At 35.7% G+C, this 13,010-nt stretch overlaps 1 protein-coding gene across 1 annotated transcript; it reads right to left on the minus strand.

Annotated features, from left to right (window-relative positions):
- Window positions 1–1,281: 1,281 nt before the first annotated feature.
- Window positions 1,282–11,833, minus strand: LOC142607180 (glutamine--tRNA ligase). Its single transcript, XM_075778605.1, has 23 exons — window positions 11,517–11,833; window positions 11,365–11,415; window positions 11,200–11,271; window positions 10,995–11,094; window positions 10,683–10,778; window positions 10,202–10,263; window positions 8,719–8,820; window positions 8,532–8,624; window positions 7,173–7,325; window positions 6,870–6,925; window positions 6,093–6,183; window positions 5,917–6,003; window positions 5,377–5,574; window positions 5,194–5,292; window positions 3,644–3,775; window positions 3,407–3,543; window positions 3,208–3,307; window positions 3,037–3,132; window positions 2,547–2,647; window positions 2,359–2,464; window positions 2,137–2,226; window positions 1,916–2,045; window positions 1,282–1,551 (listed from the first exon to the last, which is right to left on the minus strand). The coding sequence occupies exons 1-23, from the start codon at window positions 11,655–11,657 to the stop codon at window positions 1,457–1,459; spliced, it is 2,388 nt and encodes a 795-aa protein (XP_075634720.1). The 5' UTR covers window positions 11,658–11,833; the 3' UTR covers window positions 1,282–1,456.
- Window positions 11,834–13,010: the final 1,177 nt, after the last annotated feature.

Genomic DNA, 13,010 nt, shown 5'->3' on the forward strand with positions numbered 1-13,010 from the left:
TAAACGAAATATCACAAATGATACCATTACCACTAGACTATAAAATAAATCCCTTGAAATTAGTGTTTTGATTCATTGCTATTTGACTCTGAATACCAAGAATTGTTCATAATTGGTTTAATTGTCTATCAAGCCAAGAGACTGTCAATTTAAATCGTCTTTAGACGCTTCATCTAAACGTTTTTTGTTTACTTTAGTTTTTTTTTTTTTTTTTTTTTTTGAGAAAGCTAAACGTTTTTTGTTGATTACTGAGATTGGTATTTGATTGCAATTTGATAGACAATTAAACCAATTTTGATAAAGGACCAGCACAAATAGCAATTTAAATCGTCTTTAGACGCTTCCTCTAAACGTTTTAGAGGAAGCAGTCTGCTATTAAAGGACCAGCAGATTCACGACTCATAAATGAGAGTGAGATGAATCAAATAGCAGACTGCTCAAATTGTCTCAGGCAATGACGTTCTTTTTTTTCCCCTTCTTTTGAACAATCTGTTTTCTGGAATGTTGAGATTTCAATGAGTTGAAAACGCTTACATAGTTCGCGGCCAATGAAAAATACACTTACTCAATACTTTGGAAATTTCCTCGAAATGTTTTTTCTTGAACATTGAAGTTCCATCTAGAATAGAAAAGACACTTTCTTTGTAGATCCTAATTTTAAATAAAAAAAATACCTGATGGAGAAAAGAAGTTCGATTTTTAAAACATTTTCTTACAGAAAAAAGATAGGCAAGAAGTGGCATTCTAATAATTAAAAAGAGCCTAGGGGCACATTATTAAAGAGCTTAGAAATTACGCTATTACAGGAAATAGACCCCTGCCATTTCCAGAACAGTAATATCTACTAAGTACTAATTCAATTTTTTTCGCATTTGCTGAAGACTAACCCACCACTTTTTCGCCAAAATAATGCGTGTCACAATTCCTTTTGGAACCAAAATTCACTTTCTTGCTTGCTCCCAGAATATAACCCATTCCCATTTCTGGAATATAACCCACTATTTCCAGAATATAACCCACTTCAGCTTTCTTCCTTTTAAGAAATATGAAATGGGAGCAAGCAAGAAAGTGAATTTTGGTTCCAAAAGGAATTGTGACATGCATTATTTTGGCGTATATAAAGGAATTAGGATTCCTAAAAGCAGAAACCGGTTTTATCAACAAAGAACTCTTATACATGGTGAGTGGTTACAACATAATGAAAAGATGAAAGGGCTAAAGACGACATTCCGGTGGACTAAGAACAGATTTCAATGTATTTTCCCACATATGCACTGCATGGACCTCACTAACCATATGATATATTTGATGTAGTGCAAAAAATTTGAATACACTCATCCAGGAAAAAAAATATATAAAATAATTTAGTTAATACTTTATACACAAAATAGTCCAAGTATTGTAGTTCCTGCTTTTGCCACTTTACATCTTACTTGTGCTTTCCATGGTCACAAACCTACTTACCACCCTTGCTATAGCTGTCTCTTAGAGTTACTGTCCGATTGAAGACAAGCTTTCCAGGAGTAGAATCTCTATCGACCACAAAATAACCTGAAATTGCAGATATAAAACACATACAATCAAATAGGAAAGCAATATATGATACAGCAGTTGGTTTGAGTAGAATATGTGATACATTGGTTTGGCTTTTTAAAAGCTTTAATGAAGGACAAAAATGCTAACTTTGTGAAATGATAACCGCAGTTGGGTAAATTTTGGAAGAAAAATATTAGCTTAAAGAATATATCTCACAGGTACTGGAAAGTGGAGGATTCATATTTTACTAAGGTGCTTAAGTTATAGCTTGATGCACAATAAAATCTATGCCATGCAAGTGCACCTTTGTTTATATTTTACAAATAAGTCATCAAAATATTCAATATATAAATAGAGGTGAAAGGGTTCTGGAGTCTACCAAGCCTTTCAAACTGAAATTTGTCCCCAACTGCAGCATTCTGCAGCAAGGATGTGGCATATGCACCAGGAATCACCACTTTGGACTGTGGGTTCAGATCAGCAAGCCAATCATCAAGTTCAGCAGGGTTCTGATTCAACAATAGAAACACAGGTAGGAATTTATTTCAAAAAAAAAAAAGAGGGAAATATGAAAGCGTTAGATAGTTGATGTTTGCCAACCTCTGAAAGGAACAATTTGTCAAACAATCTGACCTCCACCATGAGTGGATCAACCCCAGGAGAAGGTGCAGCCACCCAATGAAGAACTCCCTGCATAATATTTAATTTGACAAGAAAAAATGAAATAAAATTGACCAAAGCATTCACCCAACAACAAATTAATTTTGTAGTGCTCAAATGAAGGTTCACATATCAAACAGGAAATCAAGCACAACAATGAACCTTAGGCTTTGTCTTCTTTGAAGGATCATACTCAGCTTGGATCTCTAGAATAGTTTCCTTATCATCAGCTAGGATAACTTCAGTGCACTTTATGGGGAACGCATATCTGCACCAACAAAAAGAATTCTCAGTATGTAGTGCAGATCTGCAAAATGACTGGCAGAGATGACTTTACAATAGTTGCATACCTGAGAAGGACAGATTTACCCGGAGCAAGCCCATAGTAATCCTTTGAATCTTTCATCCGGAAGTCAGAATTTTCAATGTATATAATATTCGAAAAGGGGACCTAAGGTAGAAGCAGTAAAAAGCAGAACCACTAACAGATTATAAACTGAACACATGGAGCAAAATATGGTTCTTAATTAACATGAACTTCGCAATTAAAGTAGAAAATGTGATATGTACATAAAAAGAGTAAAGTTATTCTCATAATTAACATTAGTCGATTTTGTTGAAGACCAAGTATAAATTATGGCAGTAATATCATAAGTACAGTTGCCACAATGAGCCAAATATTCTAGAGCCAATATGAGTTAAGGATGCAAACAGAATATTAAGTTTCCTAGCTGATTGGTCAAATTCTACATAGCAGCACTGAAGCAGTATTATTATATTAAAAAGAACAGAACTATAATTTTAGCCTTGAAAGAAAGAGATGAAGAAATCCACAGTTACCTTGTAAAAAGCAGATGCATCATCTGTTTGAGCATCAGGCCATCTCTTTGCATCGAGATTTATTATTGAGTCAGCATCGAGGTTTGTAATAACAACCTTGAAACAAATAAAGGACAAGTTGCAACATGAGTGGGAAAATATTCTAGTGATAGCTCAAAACAAGATACAAACCTTGAGCGGATGTAGCACGACCATTGTACGGGGTGCTGCTTTGTTTAGTTCTTCTCTTATGTGATACTCAAGGCGATCCAAATTTATTATACTATTGTCACTGTAGTACAAGAAAAGGCATATTAATGATAACAACGGGACATAGATCATGCACTTTATTTTAATCAAGGCCCAATACACACCCTGAACAAAAGCATACCTTCTTGTGATCCCAACTCCCCTAACAAATGCATTAATTGCAGTTGGAGTTACACCCCTACGACGTAAACCAGCTAGAGTCATGAGGCGAGGGTCATCCCACCCATCAACCCACTTGTCTGTTACCAATCGGTTTAACTGCAAAAGTATACAATATTCAATTACTCTAGGGATAACTCATTAGCATGATAAGATAGATATTTTTTCAGGCTTCCTACAGAAACATGTTATCACGCACCTTACGCTTTGACATCACAGTGTTGGTAACATTCAGTCGCGAATATTCCCATACATGTGGTTGGTAAAGGCCCAGTGCATGTAATAACCAGTAGTACGAAGCACGGCGTGTCTCAAATTCAAGCGTACACAGCTGCATAAGACATTCAAAAATTGACTAAAAGAGTTAATACATCACAAAACCAATAATGGTTCATTGACAATCAGATACATTCCAAGTCATAAACAAAATACATGCAGAATTCATAACATGAAAAAACATTAATGAAACACAACTGATTGCCAGGAATGAAACTCAGAGAGTGAAGACTCGTATTACATGCAACAGAGTTCAATGGATACTAAAACAAATGCCATAATGAAGACCAGTCACATAACCATTATTATGGCTACGGAAAGCAACATATATCAGAATTTTATTAGAGGGCAGGTAAAGCCCCCCGTCCAGCTATTACCAAGACAAAATATAGCAATAAATAAGTTCAAATTATGCTAATCTAGACTGCTTCATCAAACCAACAACTAATCTGGCCATATCCTTTTTTCCTTTGTTCAAAATCAGGCTACATCAAAAGAACATTACCATATAACCACCAGATGGAAAGACTTATCTAAATATTTATCAGTTCTTTGACATGCATCAAGCCATGGCCAATCTAGTTATTATTATGGAAGCATCAAAGCTGGTGGTTATCACAATAAATAAATGACAAACAATACCAAGGAATCAATCTGTTCTTAAACTTTGTATGTATGAACTTATTTTCACCTCAAAAGAGAATGTATAACTTTTTAAAGAATCACATTTTCCAAGGTATAGGTGTACTCATCCAGGAGCACAGACTACTGGTACAAAATCGAGCTTAGATACAGTGTGGGTAAATGCGTCAAGGCACATTAAGTGCATAGGTTGTGGATGCTCACTAGTGCTTTACATATCAACAACAAAAACCAAGCCTTGTCTCAAAATTTTCAGGTCAGCTATGGATGTTCAACAGTTTAGCCAAGATCAGCCACATATATTATTTTCTACCATTCTATTATATCCGAAATCATACTCACATACACTTTATATATCAAAGTAAAATATAAATAAATAAACAAATCACAAGAATAGTAAATTATACTTGCTTGTTTTGATATGTAAACCAAAACAAAAAATGCTTGTATAGCATAACACCTTAAGAATCATGTTTGTATCATAATCAATGGACCCTTCAAGATTGAGGGGTTAATATTGATGATTTACATTATTTAACATAAAAATAAAAGAGCACACCTAGGTATGCTTTGTGTTTTTTTTTAAAGCACTAAAAAAGTTCGCTTGAGGTGTGGTTCATTAAAGAAGCATAGCTTTAGCCAAGCAAAGTGCTTAGACCTTGGAACTTTAAGCTATGAACTTCAGGCAGGCCTAAGTGTGCTTTTAACAACAGTTAGATATCTTTAAAAAAAAATTAAGTTTCTTAAATAAATTTTCCAGCAATTTAAAAATCTTCAATTTTTTCTAGAACGAAGTCAGGAAATGACACCTATCAGAGGTAGAAAACATACCGAATGTGTGATATTCTCAATGGAGTCCACAATGCAGTGAGCATAATCATAACTAGGATAGATACACCACTTGTCTCCAGCATGCGGATGAGGAGTGAACTGAAGAAATGAAATTTTAACCAATAAATAAAACCATCTCCACTTATTTGGAGTAATAAAAGATGTTTAGTAGTGCACACTTGCCTTGATACGATAAGCAATAAGGTCGTACATATTATAATTATCGCTTTGCATGTCTTGCTTCATCCGCAGTGTTGCTTTCCCTTCTTCAATAAGACCTTTTCTCATATCCTCAAAAAGTTTCAATGATTCTGAAACTGGTCTGTCCCTCCAAGGACTGTTCATCTTTTTTTCCCTGAACTCCTTTATTTCATCAGATGTCTAAAACAAACATTTACAAAGTCAGCAACTTTATCAAGAATGGTAACGAGAACAATCCCATTAAAGTAAATACAAAGCACTAGAATTCAACAGCAGCCTCAGCTACAAATCCTTCATACACCAAAGAAGAATTGGACCAAAAATATTATAGTCAAGAGCCCATTTTACTACCTATAACTTCATAGCTTGAAACATTAAGTAAGCAACAAACTTTGTAATAAATCGATAGTGGAGTGGATGTCAAATCATAACAAAAGGCAGGCAACATGAGCAAATAAAACCATAAAATAATGTTTAAATTTTCCAGATGATCGAAATTTTGTACAATTATCAAATAGCAACCTGATGATCAACATATGCATGACCCCTTCGTATGAGCTCCACTGCTAAATCGTACAAATCTTGGAAGTAATCACTAGTGTAAGTGATCTGCAAAAATTCAGCAAACCTCAAAATGTGGCCAAAACTAAGGGTAGCACAATAAAGGATATGCTATTCATGTAGAGCAACTGCTATACCTTTAAGGGCTCCCAACCCATCCACTGGACAATTTCTTCGATATGATCAATATACTCTTTCTTTTCAGCTTGGGGATTTGTGTCATCATACCTAATAGTGCCAAAAATCAGGGATCAAACTCAAAAGAAGGGCAGCTGTAAAGTTCTCTTTTCAATTCATATAGAGCATATGCAAAACATAAGAAGAATAATATTTTGCAACATTAAACCATGAAAGTCAATGAGCTCTAGCTCAAATGGCACCTCCTCCCCACATAAGAGCAAGGTGCAGTACAAGGACCTGGGTTCAAGACCCACCAAGTGCACGTATAACTTACCAAAAACAACAAAACAAAGCCAGAAAAAGCATTATCTTCTAGCATATTGATAAGGTATGAAGAACATTCTTCAGTTTGTCAAGGAAGCAGATGGAAGTTATTTTAATTCCAGATAACAAGTATAGGTTTTCAGCCATCCATAATAATAATGATATGTACAAACATGCACAGATCCTTCCTCTCTCTCACTCTCTCTCTCTCTCTCACACACACAGACACAAACGAGCATGTGATCAGTATCTACACATCATGGAATTTATTGATAGTAGTGGATTTCAATCTGTGGTAACCATTACAAATATTATGAATCTATCTTATAGTGCTCTCAAAAAATTAAGCATAAATCTGGATTAAACACTGAAAAACAGATAATTGAATTTAAAAATACATGCACCTTCTACCTGAAAAAACGAAGGAAATTTATTGATAGCACAAAAAAAAAGTCAGTTGAAAATTTCACCTTAGATAGCAGCCTCCACCTCTATCTTTTGCTAGGCCAAAGTCTATAAACATCGCCTGAGTAACCATTTAAGTCATTGAATGAGGAACAAACATATGGTCTAAACAAATAGTTAATCTAATATAAAATATACAATTGCTATAAAATATAAAATTGCCAGTGAGCTTTGTAGCTCATTGGCATTTCACATTCTTTGTGAGGAAAACAGGGTTTGAATCCCCCCTCCACCACTTGTTGTAACTACTGAATTATAAAAAATAAATAAATAAATAAAACCTTAAAATATACAACTTTATTATCTACCTTGGCATGACCAATATGTAGATAACCATTCGGTTCAGGAGGAAAGCGAGTCAAAACTTTTCCTCCTGTTGCTTTTAAGTGTTTTTCAAGCAGTTCCTTCGTATTGCAACATCTCAAGACAGAACCATCACTGAAAAATACTTCTGTGTGTACCTGAAAGACAAGAATTGTGATAAATTTTACAAAAAGCTTATGCAGAGCTGCAGATGTGATGATATGGAAAGATGAATTCAAAACTCAACAAGGAACAATAGAGCAAGGAAAGAAAATCATGAATTTATTAACCATTTAAGTTACAAATCAGTCACAACAAGATAAGAATACACTTGATACCATTTTTGAAAAGTGGTTTGAAGAATCACAAATCAAAGGTAGGTCAATGAAAAGCTTCAAATCCTGAATTATTCAACAATGATAGAACTACAATTTCAATTTATGCAAATATCAATGCTCAAGTAGTAACATCACTACAACAATTAGTAAGGGTGAATTCAAAAGGTCAACAAGGAACCATAGTAGCAAGGAAGAAAATCATGAATTTGAAAGCCGTTTAGCTTGTAAGTCAGAGTTACAACAAGATCAAAACAAGCTTGATCCTGTTTCTGAAAAGTCGCCGTCAATGAAAAACTTCAAATCATGAATTATTCAACTATGATAAGACAACAATTTCAATTTATGCAAATATCAATGCTTCAATAGTAATATCACTACAAGGACAAATTTTGGCACAACTCCACTTAATATCTTTTTATTGTATGTGAATTTTCACCATTGGATTACATTTTTTTCTCATATACTCCATGCTTGCAAAATTTCCAAAAATCAAAAATCAAAAATCAATAGCTTTGTCATCAATCAAATATTCAAATTTCAAATTTTTGTAGCCTAAAATTATGCATAAAAATAAATTTATATCAAGTAATAAATAACATTCGATTAGCACCAAATTTGACATGAGTTAAGAACATAAAAAACATGCAATCTAACAATTAAATTTTCAAAATATGTAGCCATGTTAATTTTTTTAGTGGGAGTTGCAGCCAAACTTTATCCCTATAATAATTAGGAAATGATGTTGTCACATAGATAAATAATGAAGAAGCTCCTAGAAAGATTATGAGATCAACCTTTCACTTATTTATAGCTGTTCTTTTTAATACAAAAATCATAATCATCACTTATGATGTTAGCGTGCATGGAAATACTATGGTGTTTTATTATACATTTTTAATCATAAATGAAGATTAAGAGAAAATTTATACAGTCAATAACGAAGATACATATCTACAAGAAAAATAATAAGAAAAGTTGGAAAAGGATCATAATGCAGATAAACATATGAAAGAGGCAATTATGTACCTTGAAATTCTCCTCTGGTTGAGGAAATATCAAAAACGGATTTAGGTCTTCTTCAGGTGGCTGTTCTGGAGTAACAACAGCAACGGTTTTCTCCTACATAAGCATAAAGGAGGAAGGGGGTACAATTCTCAGTCAAATCTCAAAAGGAAGCAAGAAAACCTAAAAAAGCACTGCAAGATGTGCCCACCTCTACTTTAGCAGGCTTATCTTTTTTCTTTTTGGAAGGCTTTTCATTATCCGCTGCAGTCCTTTCACCAAGTAAATCAAGCAATTTTGCATCAACGAATTGCTGCAATGGGTAAAAAATTGATAAGGAAAATTCTATTGAGAAAAGACTACTTCATGCAAAAAGGACACAAGGCAGCCAAGAAATACAAAGAAAAGGATAACAAATAAAATAAAATAAAACTGTGTACAAGGAAGAAGCGAATCTATAAACATCGGAAGGGAATTATTAGATGCGAGTCCCAAAGCCCGAGACCAATCAAACAAAGAGCCCATAAATGAGGCAATAAGTTGTGTCCCCAAACTCTCCTCGTACTCAAATGTGAGAATATTACACTCCCTCCATATAATCTACATCAAACACAACAAGGCAAATTCCAAATGTCAGATTAGTACTTCCCCAACCAATTCCTCCATTCAAACAATGGCTCTATCACTGTTCTTTGTAAAGCCCAAGAGACTCAAAATGATCTAAAGAAAAAACACCAGATAAGCCTTCTCACAATGAATCATTAGATGATTCACTGCTTCCTCAATACAGTGGCACATACAACACCAATACACAAAAGAAAAACCTCTTTTCATCAAATTATCACCAGTATCTTACCCCAAGCCGCAGTCCAAACAAATAAAAACCTACCTAGGTGCCTTAACTCCCCAAATGCCTTTCCAAGAGAAGACAATAGAAGAGGAACCTCTAAGCATAATATAGTAAGAACAGATATCAAAGTCTCCATTCTTTTTCAATATCCATCTCACACAGTCCCCACTCACAGATGAAGGAGAATTAGACTCCGTAAGTTGAAGAAACTCCACTGATTCTACCTCCCAACCTTAAAATCAAGACGGAATCTCACATCCCAAATCCTCTCCCCCACCCCTTGCCACACCAAAGAAGACTACAGAAACCTCCCTATCAGTAGCAGTCTCGTACAAAACTGAGAAAACCAATTTAAGTGGTTGACCAACAGTCATGCCAGAACCGCACCCAATTCTCCAACCCAATCTCAAACGGAGTATAATGACAAAAAGTATCCTGACCCATTCTAATGCTCCTCCAAAGACCACAACTATGTGAGCCCCTACCCAACTTTGAAGTCCATCCCCCCCCCCCTCCTACCACTCTTCCCCAAATTTCATAGCTATCTCCCACCTTCAAAGCCTTGTTTTCTCAACCCCAAACCGCCACAACAATTTTCCCAGTAATGCTTTATCCATAAAACCATAATTTTCCATAGGAACACAAACCTTATCCTATCCCACCAAATGGACCTTAGACTCATCCCTCATACCATCCAAAATCCCTTTGCATCTCAAAATTGCAATAGTACTAGTGAAATTTAATTTAACTTGATTACCTATCAAAACTTATCCAATTTCTTTTTTATAAGTGAAAATTGATCCAGTTATAACCGAATTTAACATAGAAATTAAAAAAACATTACCTTCACAATTTTTGGATCACCCCATGGGTGCCGCCTCCGAACGTGCCCTAACAATTCACCCACTACACACAAAGAAATAGAACACAAGTCAAATGCTGAACAGAATGGGATCATGCAGCATAATAGTAGAGGTTAAATGCCTACAACTAGGAATAGGCAGGAACAAACGATCACAGGACCACATAGTAACAAAATTTCAGAATAAAAAGAAAAAGATGGCATAGCATGAACTGAATTGGCAATACAAAAATAAATTAAGATTGATCAGTGATGCATCTACACACACAAGCGTGGTGACACAAATACCCCACAATATGACCCCTTAACAAACCAATTGTCCAAGAGATTGTTCCATGTCAAAGTGTAACAAACAATATTTACAACATGTCTACATCATAATATGATAAGCCATTTTAACAAATTAAGGAAATCAAAGTACACGTATTAAATTATCAGAAATTCCGTAAAATAAGTAACTAACCATTTGTTCGATAGCGTTGCTCCAAAATCACATTCTTATTCTCTTCAAAAACCTCATTTACAGCTTGTTCAATTTCTTCGACTGAAACCTCAACACCTGATTGCAAAAACAAATGAAAATCAATATCCAGAAAGAAGCAGTTTGAAAATATACAATAAAATTACACAGACACACAAAACCGATACTCCCAGCATAGAACTAGATTAAATTAGGGTAAGAAATGAGAGCATCAGCAGGTCAGAGAAAAGCACTCCACCAATTCAAATTTTGACATAAGAAATGATCATCCTAAACATGTCAAATTTGACATACCAACACCACAGGCTTCTTCAAATTCATTCAACTTAAAATCCTCCGAAGCAGTAGCTCCAAAAAATGAAAGAGCTGCATCTAATTGGGCCGTCGTTTTAATCTGGAAAACCAGGAACCACGTAAAACAAAATCCAATCCTTTCACAGTCAAAGTGCCAAAAATCAATCATGAAAGTCAAAATCATAGTCATAATCAAAGCACAAACCTTTGAGGAAACAACGTATTGCAGCAAGGTAGGGCGATGCACAAGGGCATTTGCAGGGTACTTAGTAGCAACCTGTCACACAGATTGCACACAAAATGAGACTTACTACAAGTACAAATTTCACAAACACGTTGAAAATTAACATTAACATTGCAGGATCTTTACCGTGTAGATGAGATTTCCAACAGTCCGACCACAACCATCAGTAACACCAGCCTGAAAATTATCATCAAATTGCTTATAGCATGCTGCACAAGTGAAAACTTAGCAATAGCATCCAACAGTTGATTTTCTCAGATTGGGAATGATACTAATACCTCATGAATGACGGCACTGAGATTTGCAGTGACCTTGTTGTTGGCGATGGTGTTTTTGGCGGTTCGTTCATCCAATCCGATCTTCAGGAACAACTCAAGGTATTGCTCCTTGTCGGAGGAGCTCTCCTCCTTCCCTGGCATTCTCTCTCTCTCTCTCTCTCTCTCTCTCTCTCTCGGCTAGGCTTAGGGCTGTGAGACAGTGAGGCGTGTAAACCCTAATAAAAGAATCTGTGGGCGTTGAGTTGTTCGCGTATTTTTATTTTAGCTTTAGGATGAGAGAATCTTTCAGACAAACAAATTAGAAAAATCAATACCATAGATTTTTTTTTTTAGATTCATTCTACGGCGAAATTATTATTTAGTTTTATTTTATTTTTTTTTTTTAAAGAAAGAAATATCTTTAGCTTGGTGGACTAAAGATCGAGGCACAAGGCCAAAACTTGGGCCCCAAGCACTACATTTCTATATTGCAAGTTGCAACCCAATCCCGTTAGAGGAGGATTGGACCAACCGTGTTTTTTTTTTCTTGCTAATAACGGCAGATTCATAAAAGAAAATAAAGTTTATTAGATTCAAATTTAGTTCTTTTTAATTTAATTTTTGTTTATAAAAATAATTATATGATAAGTGATAGGGAACTGATTTAGCCCATCTTCGAGTCGTCCATACAGGTCGTCCATGACCCACCTACCACTGTAAACACCCTCAGAAACTTGCCTACAATTACCTCGTCCAGGGAAGAAGAGTTCTGGACGAGGTAAGCACCACCAGTGATGCACTCGTCCAGAGTGCCGACAGTCTCGTCTTGAAGGAATTTGCCCGTTAGACGAAACAGCTTCGCGCGCGTGTGCCAAAGCACACTCAACCGAGGAACTCCGTGATTTAGGTATCACACTTAAGAAAATCTCCGAACAAGATGTGATGATCCCTTATCCCACGCATAACCGCCAGGTATCCGTTGTGAAACGAGAGCATAACTTCCAAACGGTTATGCAAGTTACGTTTGATTTCTACCTCTCCTTGAATCCAGGAGAAGTTCCAATTTTGATAACCGCCTATAAGAACACTATATAAAGGTCGTTTCGTACAAGGCCAAGGTATGTTGATTTTTACTCCAAAAAAGTTGGAACTCGATAACATAGAGAGAAAACTAACTTTGCCATCGGAGGGTTTTTGGCCTAAGAAATTTCTGGCCGCCTTTGATTCGCTTTTCTTTCTTTTTCAGCCGCGAAGAGAACCGCAGTCCTTCGGGGTCCGAAGCATCCAGCCATCGATCTTCTTTGCATCATCGCTTGGCGCCGTTCGTGGGAAAAACACTACTCAAATTTTTTTGGTTCAATCGTGTTTTGTTGTAAAAAGTTGTTCTATCCCGTACAAAAGGCCGAATGGTTCGAACGAGATCAAGGGCAACTAGCCTGTGCCACTGTGAGAGTAGGATGCATCCAAGAATCCCCTTCACGATCGTAGATCGCACACCGTAATGCAACCGCCTTC

Source organism: Castanea sativa, chromosome 8, assembly GCF_040712315.1.
Source record: "Castanea sativa cultivar Marrone di Chiusa Pesio chromosome 8, ASM4071231v1".
Lineage (NCBI taxonomy): Eukaryota > Viridiplantae > Streptophyta > Magnoliopsida > Fagales > Fagaceae > Castanea > Castanea sativa.